The following is a 14,651-nucleotide window of genomic DNA, read 5'->3' as shown; positions in this document are numbered from 1 at the left end:
CTGGAAGCTGCTCGCTGGGCCCTGTCCCCCTGCGCGTTGCTGTGCTCTCGCCCTTGGAGGATTGTTTGAAGTAGCCGAGCCGTTCCACAACCATCACCTTCAGCGCTTTCTGTCTGGGGGAGAGAGGTGGGGCTGGGATATGAGTTGGTGTGAATAAATCATCTTAAAGTTTGTGCCTTTCCCTCCTTCCCCTCCAATGAAACCAAAGGGCTGGGGGCTCTGCTCCTCCTTGAATAGTCTGGTTTGAAGTGGGAGCCTGGGAATGTATTTACTGCCCTTTGCTGTGCCCGTGACAGGTATGACCCTCCTGTCCCCTCCACACGCAGCGCAGGAGACCTCGCACCATTCTCTGCTTAAACCAACCTTCATTTCTAGTTCTGGCTTTAGAAAAGCCAAGTTTTATCCCTTCTTGGAGCAGAGCTGCCTCAACCCCTTCCTGGGGCTGGGACGTTCCCTTCGCTGGCGCATCCCGGGTGCGACGGAACCGCTTTGTTCCTTCTTCACCCGTCACAGAACGTGATGCCGGGAGCAGCACATCTGCTTAAACCCTCAGACACCCCAGGGATGGGCACCCCCCGCCCCCCAAAAAAATCACTGCCCACAGCGTTTGGGGACAAAAGAGAACTGGGGGGAGCAGGAAGAAAAAGCCACCCTCACAGGTTTGTGATTGTCTCTTAAAAAGATTTATTCTCTCTCCTTGCCCAAATGTACAAAGGCAAGAAGAGTACAGTTTGTATATATATATATTTATATATATATATATAAAAAAAACAAGGAACTTGGTAATAATGTACACTTTACAGAAGGGCAGAATCAGGAAGACTGAAATGAAAACCCAACACAGCAACGCCAATGGAAACAAGAGCTATAAACACCAACGGTTTGACACCCTGGGGGGGCACGGGGACCCCCGGGCAGCGCTGACACCCCGGGGGCTGCGGTACCACCCACGGGCAGCACCTGACAGGGAACCCCAAAAAAAAGTCAAACCTCAAACCTATTCTGCTGAAAAGGTTGTTTTGTTTAACACCTAAAGGGAGACGCAACTGGGACCCAAGGGGGAAGGTGGGGAGCAGCACCTGGAGCCCCCCGCATCCCCTTCTGCTGCCAGCGGAGCCGGCGGCACCCACCCCGCTCTGGCCACCCCTCCGTGCCGCGGCTGCCCCGGTTGTGCCGGCTCTGCCGACACCGCGGCCGGCGGTGGGAGCGGCCGGCGGGACCCCCGAGCCCCCCGTCCCCGAGGGCCGCGCTGGGTCCGTCACCAAGAGCGGAAGAAACATGAGCGGAACGCGAGCGGCCGCCCCAGCACGCGCCTCCTTTCCAACCGGGTAAAGTGGGATGGAGGGAACCGGAAGGGGAAGAAAACAAAACCCAAAACCAACAGCTTTCAAACAATTGCTTTTTACAGTATGTACAGAGCCCGGCGGGCAGAGCATCCCGGTACAGCCGCCCCTCGGGGCCGGGTGCGACACGGACGCACAGACGCAACCGAGACCGACGGCTGGCGGGGGGAGCCGGGGCAGCCGGTGCTGCGGGGCCGAGGTAGCGTTGGCCAGGGGAGCCGCTGCGGCGGGGCAGAGGACCAGAAAGCCCCTGTCCTTGGGCGGGGGGACCGGCGGCCTCAGTGCCCGGTGCCCCCAGCCCCAGCTTGGGGAACCAAGGGCCGGACGGGACCCGGCGCAGCCGCAGGTGCCTCTGGCAGAGCCCGTGTGCTTGTTCCTGGCCGGGCTCTGCCCGCGGCCTGGGAAAGCCCATTGAAAAGCAAAAGGTGGATGCGAAGGGCATCACAGCCCTCGCCCCAAGTGGGGTGCACTGCCCCAGGGTTTGGGGCGAGGGGGGCAGAGGAGAGGCCAGGGGTTTGCAGAGTCACAGCTCACAAACCAGCTCAAAAGCCGCGGGCAGGAACTTGGGGCAGGTCTGGCCCGTGCAAGGCACTGGGGAGGGACCCTGGTGGGGGTGCAGGGGGGGCAGACGCTGCTTTGCCGGGCCCAAGAGCAGCCCCCGGCTCCCCCAGCCCACCGCCCCGGCCACAGCCCACGCGCCGGCGGCTCCAGCCCACACACGGGTGCCGTGGGGTGTGGGAGCAGCCACGGAGCTGGGAGAGGCTGCGCCCCACATGCCGCACGTCCCCGCGCCCCCCGGCTGCCACCGGTCAGGGTGACACCCCCAGCTCGCACCAGCCTCCCCGACACGTGCGTGACTCCCGGCGGGACGCGGCCCCTGCCCGGCCCCAGTCCCGTGGCGCTCGGCCCCAGCGCCAAGCAGCAGCTCGCAGAGCCGCGGCGGGGTCCCAAATCCAGCGAGAAACCTCAGTGCTTCCGTTTCCTCTTCATATGCACCAGGCGGGAGAGTCCCCTCCGTCCCGAGCGCTGGTGCCCAGTAGAATAAATATTTCCGCAGGTACCAGCTCGCCCACGCACCAAGGGGAGGGTGTGGAGGGGGGTCAGTGTGTGTCCGACGGGGGGAACGGGACAGAGTCTGCCTCGGATCACGGCAGGAACGTCAAGCGGAACAATTAACACCATTCAACTGATGTCTAACGAGTCTCCGGCGCTTCCCCATGTGAGCCAGTCACATGTCTCGTACAGCCCAGGCGTCCGGCGCGTCACGTCCTGCCACGACCCAAGGGCACGTCAGCTCCCGCCGCCGCCAAACCCCAAACCCGCTGTCCCCACGGGCACCCCCGGCACAGCCACCTCCGCGGGGAGCAGGGCGGCCGTGCCGGCAGGACGGCCTTACCGGTCTCACCTCCGCGGAGGTGGGTACAGGGAGGGAGCGGAGCCTTGCTGGCTGGCCACGATGGCTGTGGAGGAGAGACCTGCGGAGGAGAAGGCGCGTTAGGAGCTCCAGCCTGGGACGGGAGAGCTGGAAAATCACAGAATCCCAGAAAGTGAGGGGTTGGAAGGGCCTTGGAAAGCTCATCCAGTGCAATCCCCCCATGGAGCAGGAACACCCAGATGAGGTTACACAGGAAGGTGTCCAGGCGGGTTGCAATGTCTGCACAGAAGGAGACTCCACAACCCCCTGGGCAGCCTGGGCCAGGCTCTGACACCCTCACCCCAACAAGTTGCTTCTCAGATTTCAGTGGAACCTCCTGTGTTCCAGTTTGCACCCATTGCCCCTTGTCCTGTCACTGGTTGTCACCAGAAGAGCCTGGCTCCATCCTCCTGACACTCCCCCTTTCCATCTTGATCCCCAGGAATGAGTCCCCCCTCAGTCTCCTCTTGTCCAGCTCCAGAGCCCCAGCTCCCTCAGCCTTTCCTCACACGGGAGATGCTCCACTCCCTGCAGCATCTTGGTGGCTGCGCTGGACTCTCTGCAGCAGTTCCCTGTCCTGCTGGAACTGAGGGGCCACAACTGGACACAAGATTCCAGGTGTGGTCTCCCCAGGGCAGAGTAGAGGGGCAGGTTTGCTCAAAGCAAAGCTTGGCGTGGCGGCTCACACCGCCCGAAAGTGCCAGGGCGGGCTGGGCTCTCACCTGTTGCATAGGGCAGGTTGTACTGTGCCGGCAGCAGCGAGTACCCGAGGTGGTGGTGGTGGTGATGGGTGGAGAGCAGGCGCTGCGAGGGGGACGTGCGGGGCCGCTCTGTGCTCCTCTCTCCCCCGCTGGCTCCCCCGACGCTGCTGCAGCTCCCGCCGCCCCCCACCACCCCGCAGCCGCCGCGGTCCCGCTCCTGAGACGTCTTCTCGCTTATCTGGAGAGGAGAAAGCAGACACAGGCTGAGGGACGCTACCTGCTACCCCGGGGCCGTGCTGGCACTCGGGCGGCCCCATGGGGATGACATTCCCCCGCCTTTGCCCACAGGTGCCCACGACTCTCTGGGAGATGATTACAGGGTGGCCGGTGACCAGCCCAAAAGCCAGACACAGGTTGTGTTTCAAGCACCCCCGTCCTGCCCCAAACTGGGGTTTGCTGCCACCGGGTCATCCAGGAGGAGCTCGTGACCCGCACTGCTGTGGGATGAACACAGCTCCTGTGTCCCACCCGCCAGCTCCAGGGCTGGGGACAAGTGTCACCCAGGTGCTGCAGGACCAGCAGGTTTGGCGCATCCAGCCCAAAAGGGCTGTGCTGTGGGATGACTCCTCAGCCCCAGGATCCAGGGAGCATCTCGAAGCTCAAGGACGGAGCCGGCCAAAGCCAGCGCCTTCCCGACCCTCACCGTGGGCGATTTGCTCTTGTAGTGGCTGGCGTGCTGCTGCAGGATGTCCAGGGCCTTGGACTCCGAGCTGGATTTACAGCTGACACTGGGGCTGGCTCTGGACTTGTCGCTGTCATCGCTGCCGGACGCTTTGCTCCCGTACGGGGAGAAGGAGTAGCTGGAGGGGAGGTATGATCCTGGGGGAGAAAAAGCACCCAGGGCGTGAGGAACCTGCGGGCAGCACAGCCCTGACGTGTGCAAGAGGATGTCCCGCTGCCACCCACCGCCCCGGCACGGGGACAGCAGGGAAGGGACGTCCCCGAGAGGAGCCCGGCTCCCTACCTGGGTAATTCTGCATCATGACGGTGGGCATGGCCCGGTAGCTGGGGTGGTTGGGGTCGTAGGACTGGCTGTAGGAGTAACCGTGCATGTAGGGGATGTAGGACTGATGCTGCGTGAGGGGGGAGGACACGGGGACGTGGACGCTGGGTCTGGGGTCCTTCCCCACCAGCCGAGCCTCCTCGCTGGGGGTCAGCTTGCACTCGGAGCTGCCGCTCTCCTTCCCGTCCTCCTTGGACGCGGCTTCTTTGCTCCGATTCCTTTCTTCCTTCAACTTGCGGTCCCTCTCCTCTTTCCACCGCTCATCCTCGGTCTTGATGTCCGAGTACTTTGCCGGGTACACGTAGGTCCACATCCGCGGCTCAGCTTCCTGCAAGAACCAACCACCATCAGAGCAGCTGCCATCCCCCAGCCCGGCCTGTCCCAAAACTTGGTGAATTTGGAGACCAGTGAACCCCACTCCCCTTCCCGGGCTCCATCCCCAGGGGAACCCCAAGGATTCCCACCATGAGCAGAGGACTACACGTGTTCTCTGAGGCGATGGCCCCAGCAAACCCCGTGGGCATTACTGAATCACATGAGGAGAAACGTCTTTGCTGGGAGGTGCCAGAGCCTGGCCCAGGCTGCCCAGATCTGGTGTGGAGTCTCCTTCTCTGAGACATTCAAACCCACCTGGGATCCTGTGTGATCTGCTCTGTGACCCTGCGTGAGCAGGGCCGGGGGATCTACAGAGGTCCTGCAACCCAACCAGCCCGGGATTCCGTGATTACCTGTCTGTACCAGAGCACAGGGTCCACCTCGGCTTGTCGCCCACACTCAGAACCAGCCTTCGTCTCGCCGGGTTCCTTCCCCAGGTGGCCGCCCTCGCTCAGCTTCACCTTGAGCCCCTCGGCGACCTGGCTGCCCGACAGCTTGCCCGAGTCCTCCAGCTTGGGGATGATGACGGATTTGGCCATGTCGGGAGCTCCCGGCTCCTTGGCCTTGCTTAGCCCTGACTTGACGAGGTCTGTGAGGCTCGGGGCCTTGGTGAGCGTGGGGGGCATGGGCGGCTTTTGCTTCCACTCCTCTTTGAGCGCCGCTTCCCTCTCCTTCAAGCCCAGCTCTGCTTTCTTCTCCAGCCCTCGCTGCTGCTGCTGCTCCAGGCTCTGCCGCTGCTTCTGCTGCTCCTCGTACTGCTGCCGGTACGCGGGGTTGGTGCTCAGCAGGTGAGCGTGGTAGCCCTGCTCGTTGTAGCCGTACGGGGGGACGTAGGCGTACTGGTTGTAGTAGAGGGACTGCATGTACATGTTGGGACGCTGCTGGATGACCGAGGGCTGCTGGCTGGAGCCGCCGAGCTCCGGCTTCTTCTCTTCGCAGCCCTCGCTCTTCACCTTCACCTCGGGGTTCTCCTGTTCCTCGTCCTTCTTCAGCTTCAAGGCCTGCGTGTCAGCTGCGGCCTGGCCGCCAGGGTTCAGCGGGCCCGGGCTAGCCTGCGGGTAGCCGGGGGAATAGTAGGTGTCGAAGCCTTGGTAGTAGGGAGACTCTTTGCTCTGCGCTTGCGGGGGGAAAAGAGCTTTTTTGGCGCCTTCCTTGACCAACTGCTCGGGATCCTTGGCCTTCACACCCTCCAGCTTGCCCTCGCCGTCCTCCCCGGCGTCAGAGATGTCGGAGTATGCCGGGCTGTTGGTCTTCACCGAGCTGGCCTCGGCGCCGTTCTGCGTGACGACGTGCAGCGGGGTGAGCGGCTGGGCCGGGGCGCTGCTCTCCAGCCGGCTGGCGCCGCCGATGGACGGGCTGGGCGCGTTGTCGCTGAAGCTGTAGATCTTATCCGCCTCGGCCTTGATGCTGGCGAGGCGGCTCTGGTGGGGGTCGGACGAGCCGTTGAGCAGCCCCTCGCCCTTCGGCCCCAGCTCGCCGGGTTCCCCGCGGAACGGGCTCTTGCCCTCCTCCGCTCTGCAGGCCTTGCCGGGAGTCAGAGGGTTTTCCACCTCCTTGGGCTCCTTCTTCTTCTTGTCCTTCTTCTTCTTCTCCTTGGAAGGGGTGAGGGCAGGGTTGACAGCGAAGGGCTCTCCCATCACCGTGGGTTTGGGCTGGATGGGTTTGAGCTGGGGGCTGTTGGGCATGGTCTGCACCACGGTGGTGGCCAGGCCGGCGGAGGAACCAGGGGCGGCCGTGGTGAGCGTGGCCGTCTGGAAGGTGTAGATGGGCTGCGGGGGGATGGCTGGCGCAATGGGTCTGGCCGACTTCAAGCTTTTGGAAGGGATCTTCTCCGACTTGGCCCCAGACGCCTTCTTGGACTTGTCCTTCTCAACACACCTTTTCTCCAGTGAGTCGAAGCCGTCGTTACTCGTCTCGTCGGCCACCGACGGACCGTCCTCAGAGCCATCATTGGACAGGGCACCGGGGTCGGTGTCTCCTTCTCCACCCAGCTTCTTCTTGCAAGGAACCTTGGCGCTGAACTTGCTGGAGGGGGACGGGCTGTGTGGCTCCATCAAGCGCACCTTGGGGGTGGCTGAGCGCGCGGGCGAGAGCGAACCCTTCTGAGCGGCGGCGGCGCCGTTGCAGCTGCCGACGTCGGCGTGCAGGGCGGGCTCCTCGCCGTACTCGCTGTCCACGTCCGCCTCCAGCTTGCTGTCGTCATCCGTGTGTGCGTGGGCCTGGTGGTACTTCAGCCCATTGATGTGCTTGTACTTCTTGTTGCAGTTGGGGTGGGGACAGTCGATGAGGATGGGAGAGGGGCAGTTTCGGTCCAGGACAGCCGGTTCCACCTTGACGGCGGTGGGCGGCACGGCCGCCGAGCCCATCGAGTTCGTGCGGATGCGTTTGCTGCCCTTGGAGTCCTCCGAGCTGGAGTTGAGCTCCATGTCGGAGAGGGGTTTGCTCTTGCGCTTGGTGACGGAGGAGGGACTGGCCTTCACGTCCTCGGCCGTGCCGGCGGGCGGCGTGCGGTGGTCCGAGGAGTTCTGGCTCCCTCGGCGCCCTTTGCTGTTGGCTCCCGCCCGCGTCTTGCTGCTGTTGCTGGTCCCTTTGCTGTCCGAGGCGGCCGCCGTCTCGTTGACGGGCGTGTTGCTGTTCGGGCGCATGCGCTTGCCCCTGCCCCGGCCGTTGCGCATCTCCAGGTCGCTGGTGGGAGAGTCGCAAAACCTGCGGGGAGGAGGACAGGGAGGTTTAAGCACAGAGATGGTCACACCGGGCAACACAATCCCCCTTTCTCCCCTCGCTTCCGATCCCGCGGGATGGTTCCCAAACCAAACCAAACCAGGTCAGTCTGCAAACGCTCGACCACCTCTAGCCTCCAGGATGAGCCTGTGACCCGGACAAGGAGATGTCACCCCCCATGGCAGAGCTCAGCGGGTGCCGAGGGCCCATCCGTGGCCAGTTTGCCCATGGACGCTTACCGGGGAGGGGCCCAGTCGTGCTGCGTGCAGTCCAGCAGCGTCCCCACGTATGTCTTGTTCCTCCAGGTGACGTTGACCACCAGCATACCTGCAAGAGGAGGGGACAGGGTCAGCTGGGGCTGGTGTCACCGCTCAGCGTCTCGTCCTTCCCCGAGACCAGCAGGAGGAAGAGTTCGGCTCTAGGGCTGCCGGAAGGTGGATGAAGGCTCTTGGGGCTCTGGGGAGAGGTGAGACCCTGGGCTTGGGGCTGGGGGGACACCAAGACAGGCGCTGGAGCCCCCCAGTACCCCTCTCTCAGCCAGGCTGAGAGATCAGTGTCCACCCAACCTCCTCCTTGAGCCAAAACCAGTGACTCCCAAAGCTCTGCAGGCTCCGGGGGGGCCTGAAGAGCCACATTGTCTCCAGGTGCGCTCAGGTCGGGCAGGGAAAGCGGAAATCTCTGTGAGCGAGGGCTGGGAACCCCCGGGGAGATCAGACAGCCCCGGCAGGCTGCGGCCCCAACGCGGAGCCGCAGAACCCCAGCACGGCTGAGACCCCCGTGTGCGGCCGTGAGCCCCACAGCCTCCGGCAAAGGCTGGGTTTGCCACTAGATGGCAAGCTGAGCCCAGCATCCCGGCTCCACAGCCCACCCTGGTAGGAAAACCAACTCTGAGGGAATAATCTCGGTCCCTCTGCACCTTGCAGGACACCCCGCAGCCTGCAGAACCATCCACGGGGCCACATCTCCTCCTGTCATGGAGCAAAGGCATTGGGTGTTCAGAAAAACTCCTGGTTTCAGCTTTTTCACCCCCATTTGAGAAGAGAAGCAGCCTGGCTCACAGCTCATAGACCCTCAGCATCTCTCCTCGGAGCTGGGGGCCTTTCACTGCGTCCCTTGGCTCTGGGAACACCTCTTTCTGCTGCGAACCGCTCGGATCTACCGCAGAACTACTGGGAGCGGAGCCTGTTGCACCAAGAACGTTTATCTGAGCAAGGTAAAACCAGAGAGATTGGAAACTCGTTTGCGAGAGGCGATGAGCGTGGTGAGATATACGGCCGGCTGGCCCTGGGAGATGGATGGAGCCCGGAGCAGCTGTGCCTGAAGCACGCTGATAAATCTCAGCGCGTATCCCACGGTGTGCCGTGCCAGCAGCCAGCTGCAGCCTTCAGGGGGATAATATATGGAGCCGAGGTCCGAAACGTGGCTCTGTTTCGGGAAAAGAAGGAAAACGCAGGTCTGTTTTTCCCTGGGAAATGTTGGGTGCTCTGGAAAGCGTTGGGGACCTGCCTTAGCACGGACACGGCCGAGACACGACGCTGGAGGTGACAGCGGGTAGAAACAAGCACCAAACCAACTGCTGGGACCCCCACGCAGGTGGAGATCGATGCGTGAGATATTAGAAAGGACGTGCTGGCATTTTATCTTCCCCCGGCGCTGCGATGGCGGGCGGGAGATGAAAGGCGAAGGGCGAAGCGAGCAGCACGCAGCCGGCCCGCCCTCCAACGCGCTCCAGCCTATATTTAACCCGCTGCAACCAATCAGCCCAAATCCCCTCCTAATCCTCCAACAATAACCCAGGACAATTTAAACCCCGGGGATAGATCCTAAGCAGCTTTTTTCACCCGCCGTGTCCTCCTCTCGTGGCAGGATGATGAGCAGAGCAAGGGTGGGCAGGGAGGAGGCGACGTCCTCGCGTCCCCGAGGCTGCAGATGCTCTTGCAGAAGACAAATCCCACTCGGATAACTCCAGCCCCACCTGGTTTTGTGTGAATCCATCATCCTTCTTCCATTAACTCCTCCTCCAGCTCCATCACGTTTGGGATGCTCCAGCTTCGGGATGCTTTAGGCCACCCATCCTTCCATGCAATTTTCCTCCCGCTCCATCACCTTTGGGATGCTCCAGCTTTGGGATGCCCCTCTTTCCATGAATTTCTCCTCCAGCTGCATCGCTTTTGGGATGCTCAAGCCTCACTGTAAAGCCTTGCTAAGCCTGGCCTGACCCACAGTGGCTTTGGGACACAACACCCGAAGGTGTTTCACGGCCATCATGAGATGGGAGAGCAGAGGACACCACGGGTAGGGGACAGCAGGACACCTCGCCCAGCAAAGAGATATCGGTCACCGGTAAAACAGACTTGGGGAAATTAATTTCATTTATTGCCAGAGTCAAACCCAGTTTAGCTCCCAGGAACGTGCGGCAGAGCAGCCCGGGAGCCTCCTCATGAACAAACCCTTTAACGCAGCACTCGGCAGCTGCAGCAGGAGCTGGTGGCGCCCGAGGCAGCTACAGACAGTAGGAGATGGACACCAGCACCAGTCCCGTCCGGAGCAGAACATCACTCACCCGGTGCTAAACCAGCCTCTGCACAAACGCTCTGAGGGCGCTAAGCGGTGCGGTAGCTCTCCTCCAGCAGATATTAGACCCGACAGCACTCACAGCTGTGGCTGTTGCGGCTTTGGGGGCAGCGCGGTGGCTCAGCGACCTCGGGGGGGATTTACAGCCGCTCGGCCCTTTGGGAAATGCCATTAAAGCAAAGGAGAAATCCATATAAAAACTCATCTCCCGTGGCCGGGTCTGGGGACACACAGCGGTGAAGACGAGAGCGCGGTCAGGGGATGGTGTAGCCCCTCTGAAGCCCCGTGAGCGGTGCAATCCGGGCACATCTCCCCTTTTAAATCATCCCCAGAGCAACCGGGGTCACAACCGAAGGCTGTGGGAAGCGGCGAGGCAGCACCTTCAACATACAAAACCATCTGATTTGGGGTCAGGCTTCCTCACGGTCGCGGTAAAACCTTCCAGCGTGTCAGCCGGCGGCTTTTTGGTTGCGAGCGGTGCCAGGAACGGCGAGGAGGTGATGTGCTCTGAGCCAGGTGACACCGGCTCCGTGCAGGGGGATGGAGGACAGCCGGCAGCTAACGAGGCAGCAAACGGAGCGCCGCTTTCCGGTGTAATTAGATCAGCTAATAGTTCCCGCAGACTGAAATCACACCGAACAGAATTAGGGCAACTGCCGAGACAGCTGCTCCCACCGACGGCGTCTCGACAAACCTGGTCCTTGTGCAGAGGGACGGTGTCACCAGCGTGGCCACCAGGACCAGACCCCGACCTGCAGAGCGTTAGGACAGACTGACCAGCAACGTTTGGTGATGCTCGTGCGGCCATCGCAGGCTCCCAGCAGCTTTTTTAGAGAGGGGAGAGGACAAAGCCGGTGTCGGAGGCAGGAGGGACGTTGTGGGGCCTCTCGGAGCTACACGCTCCCATCTCAGCTGGGTCAGCTCCAGCGTGTCCTTCCGAGGTCGCTGGGCTTTGGCTTTGGGAGCCTTTCTCCCTGATTTTGCAACCCAAAAGCACCAGTTTCTACAAAAAGGGAGCTCTGGTTGAAGAACCATGTTGCCTTCCTCACCCCAGCCCCACGGGAAGGGAAGTTTTGCAACCGCCCGAGCCCAAATGTCCTCAAGTTGGACCAGGAAAGGTTCAGATTGGATATTAGGAAAAAATTCTTCATGGAAAAGGCTGTGGGGCATTGGAACAGGCTGCCCAGGGCAGTGCTGGAGTCACCATCCCTGGAGGGTTGGACAGACGGACATGAGGTTCTCAGGACATGGGGCAGTGCCAGGGTGGGTTGTGGTTGGACTCAATGATCTTGAGGGTCTTTTCCAACCAAAATGACTCTGTGATTCTAAATATGCTTTTCCCGGTGAGCGCAGAGCAACGCAGATTCCAACATCCCAACATCTTGATGTGAGGAAGAGCTTTCCAACCCAACTGCTTCACCCAACCTCTTGCAATTAAGCGCTGCTCTCGTTAAGCTGGTGGAAGCAGGTGGGATCCACACACTGGGACCCATCGAGCTGTGGGGAAGGATCCGTCCCATGGTCACTCAGAGCCGCCCGGCGAGGACTCAGCATCGCGAGGAGCTGGGGAGAGGTGGATCCCTCTTGGTGGAGGTGCTGGGATCACTGGAGATCCTGGGGATCTCACGCCTGCTGGAATCCCCTAGTTGGGGTTTGTAGACGTGCCCTTGGTGCAGCTTTCTTACCCGGATCCTTCAGGTGGGGGAGCTGCTCGATGAAGCCCCCCACATCGCACAAGCTCCAGCTTTGGCCAGGAGGTCCAGTATCTCCTCCAACATCACCTTCGATGCCCCGTTAATAATGGGAACGCAGGAGAGAGGGGCCAAGGACACAGGGATGGTTTCACCCTGACTTTTCACTCAAGGGCAAGACACAACGCTGCAACACATGCAGCACAGCACAAAGGACCAAAGGCACCGGTGGGATTTGTCTTCTGCACAGTTGGCTGGAAAAGTCATCACTCCCAATGGTGGCAACCGAGCAGCAGCCAGTGGAGAAGGACCTTTGCACAATTCATCAAATTACCGCAGATAAAACTAGCCAGGCTGTGGGAAACTGCAGACACGCTGCGAACCAGCGTGGGGCGATGCGGACAGACAGAGAGACGGGCCACGGGGATTCGCAGTGGAGAGCGGGAGAAAAGGGAGAAGAACCAGAACCCGCCCCCATGGAACCGCCTCTGAACCAGGATTTGTGGGGAGGATGTTTTTGTGCCCTGTTCATCCCTCCTGGCACAGTCGTGTGGGCTCCTCTGCCCGCCATGAGCAGATTCTCCTGATTTCCACCCAAAAAACACCAACCCTACAAGGTCCAAGCTCTCCTGGCTGCATCAGCTCCGATGAGTTTGTTCCTACCGAACAAGACACAAGGACAGAGGAGCGTGACACAGCTGGAGGTCCCAGCAATCCCGTCCCAGCCTCCCCCAGCACAGTCCAGGTGCTTTTCTCTCCCCAAACAGCCCACGTCACGACGCTTTTCCCAGCTCTGGCGCTCACCACCTCCACATCGAGGGCCACGGCAGCACTCAGCCCTGCGCCAACCGCAGCTTCCAAACCAGTTTTCCCAGTAGGGAGAGCGGAAAGGCAAACTGGGCCCTGTTGCTGTTCTCCCAAAGTGGGGGGTGAGAAGGGAACCCCTGGGAACGTGGGGTTCAGTTCGGCTTCTGTCAGATAACGAAGGGCGGGCAGGAGGTCGAGGCCAACGTGTGCACCAGCAATGGAAGAGCAGCAGCAGATGTCCAAGAGGTCAAGGGCCGACGTGAACCATCAGTTGGTCTCCACCACCGCTGCTTGTTCTCACCTTGGAGCTTCTGGGCTCTGTTTCTGCTTCCAGAGCCCAGCACAAGGCTGAGGAGCTGAGCCCGGAGCAGAAACCTCCGGCGTCCCATTGAGGGTGGAGGGCCGGCCGGGTTCCAGCGCTCGCCACCTATTCATCCCCACGCCGCTTGGCAGAGCCCCAACAGCAACGAAACCCATCAAAGGAGCTGGGCAAACAAAGCAAGCTGCGCGGATGAGAAGAGCTCCGGCGGAAAAATAGAAAAAAATCAAGGTTCGATTGGCTTGGCAAGAGAAGCGAGCGCCTGATCTCCCGCCGAGTCCATTTTGAAAGCTCCGCTGGGGTTTTTTAATCCAGCGGGAGATTTCTGCTGCCTCCCAGGGTTTGAGCATTTTTGTGACAGACCTGCGGGTTGCCAAGCAGAACCGAATCAGCTCCCTCGAGTTCCCGTGCGGGCTGGCGCGGCCGCTCCTCCGGCACTGCCACAACAAGTTTGCTCTTGCAGGAAGGTGGAGAAACCGCGGCTTGGGTTTTCACCCACGGTCGGGGCGAGGGGACGACTCAACACATTGGGCTGACACAAGTGTGATGGCTGAGGGACCTGGGGGTTCAGCTGGAGAACAGGAGCTGAGGGGAGACCTTCTGATCTCTGAACTGCCTGAAAGGAGCTTGGAGCCAGGGGGGGTCAGGCTCTGCTCCCCAGGAACAAGCGCCAGGAGCAGAGGAAACGGCCTCAAGTTGCACCAGGGGAGGTTGAGGTTGGATCTGGGAACAATTTCTTCCCCAAAGTGCTGTGGGGCATTGGAACAGGCTGCCCAGGGCAGTGCTGGAGTCACCAGCCCTGGAGGGTTGGACAGACGGACATGAGGTTCTCAGGACATGGGGCAGTGCCAGGGGTGGGTTACAGTTGGACTCGATGATCCTGAGGGTCTCATCCAACTGAAATGATTCTGTGATTCTGTAAGTTTTGGCCCTTCATGCCCTCTGCTGGACAGATTAAGGGCTCCTCTGTGCCCTGACCACCCAGACACAGAGACAAGTCCAGGATGTCCCAACAAGAGACACAGCAGGAACACAGGAAGGAAGGGATGGCCATAACTCCACAAAGACACTGTGACAGAGCACAAAGCTCTCCGGTGACACTTACCATCCTCCGTCTCTTGCCAGACGATGCCCTCCAGGTTGACGCTGGTCCCGGGCTCGCAGGGGCCCAGGCACTCGGGCTCGGTGGCCAGGGCCACGTCGCAGGTGTTCACTCCCACCGAGCGGGTGCGGACCATGATCTGCTCGCAAGGCGATGAGATGTCATTGTTGACAACGGGGACGAGGAGGTGCAAGGGCAACACCGCAGGCGTAGACACCGGAGACTCCATCTGTGGGGAAGGAGAAACATGCCGGTCACTGTCAGGAATTCAAGAAGGAGAGCAAGTATCGACAGGCATCTCCATTCCTGGAGAACATCAAGCCCGGGGCTGCCAGCTCCTCAAGGTCTGTGCCAGCGGGCGGTTCAGGTCCCACACCCACCAGAGGACAAGGAGCTCGGAGGTGTCTCCCACCCGCCATGCCCATCCGCACGTAACCATGAAGAGCTTTGTAGTCAGAGATCACACCCAGGAGTCCCTCCGCAGGAGATATCTGCTCTCCTGCTCCAAGAGTTTCTGCCAAGCTCTTCCCCTGGGTAGTCA

General features: G+C 61.1%; 1 protein-coding gene across 3 annotated transcripts in view; it reads right to left on the bottom strand.

Annotated features, from left to right (window-relative positions):
- Positions 1-669: 669 nt before the first annotated feature.
- Positions 670-14,651, bottom strand: part of ZNF609 (zinc finger protein 609) — a 59,783-nt gene continuing 45,801 nt past the window's right edge. For 2 of the 3 annotated variants that reach the window (XM_082060573.1, XM_082060574.1), the window contains exons 3-10: positions 14,114-14,339; positions 7,857-7,944; positions 5,250-7,602; positions 4,483-4,849; positions 4,162-4,337; positions 3,480-3,696; positions 2,749-2,818; positions 670-2,612 (exon numbers count right to left, since the gene is read on the bottom strand). In XM_082060573.1, the coding sequence (XP_081916699.1) occupies positions 2,606-2,612; positions 2,749-2,818; positions 3,480-3,696; positions 4,162-4,337; positions 4,483-4,849; positions 5,250-7,602; positions 7,857-7,944; positions 14,114-14,339 (3,504 nt within the window). In that variant the 3' untranslated portion in view covers positions 670-2,605. Of the gene's footprint in view, positions 2,613-2,739; positions 2,819-3,479; positions 3,697-4,161; positions 4,338-4,482; positions 4,850-5,249; positions 7,603-7,856; positions 7,945-14,113; positions 14,340-14,651 lie in introns of all 3 variants that reach the window. The other variant, XM_082060575.1, reaches the window with a different exon arrangement.

The sequence above is a fragment of the Streptopelia decaocto genome, assembly GCF_964273445.1.
Source record: "Streptopelia decaocto genome assembly, chromosome: 9".
Lineage (NCBI taxonomy): Eukaryota > Metazoa > Chordata > Aves > Columbiformes > Columbidae > Streptopelia > Streptopelia decaocto.
The sequence above is the reverse complement of the archived record's forward strand: the minus strand, read 5'-3'. Positions and strand labels throughout refer to the sequence as shown.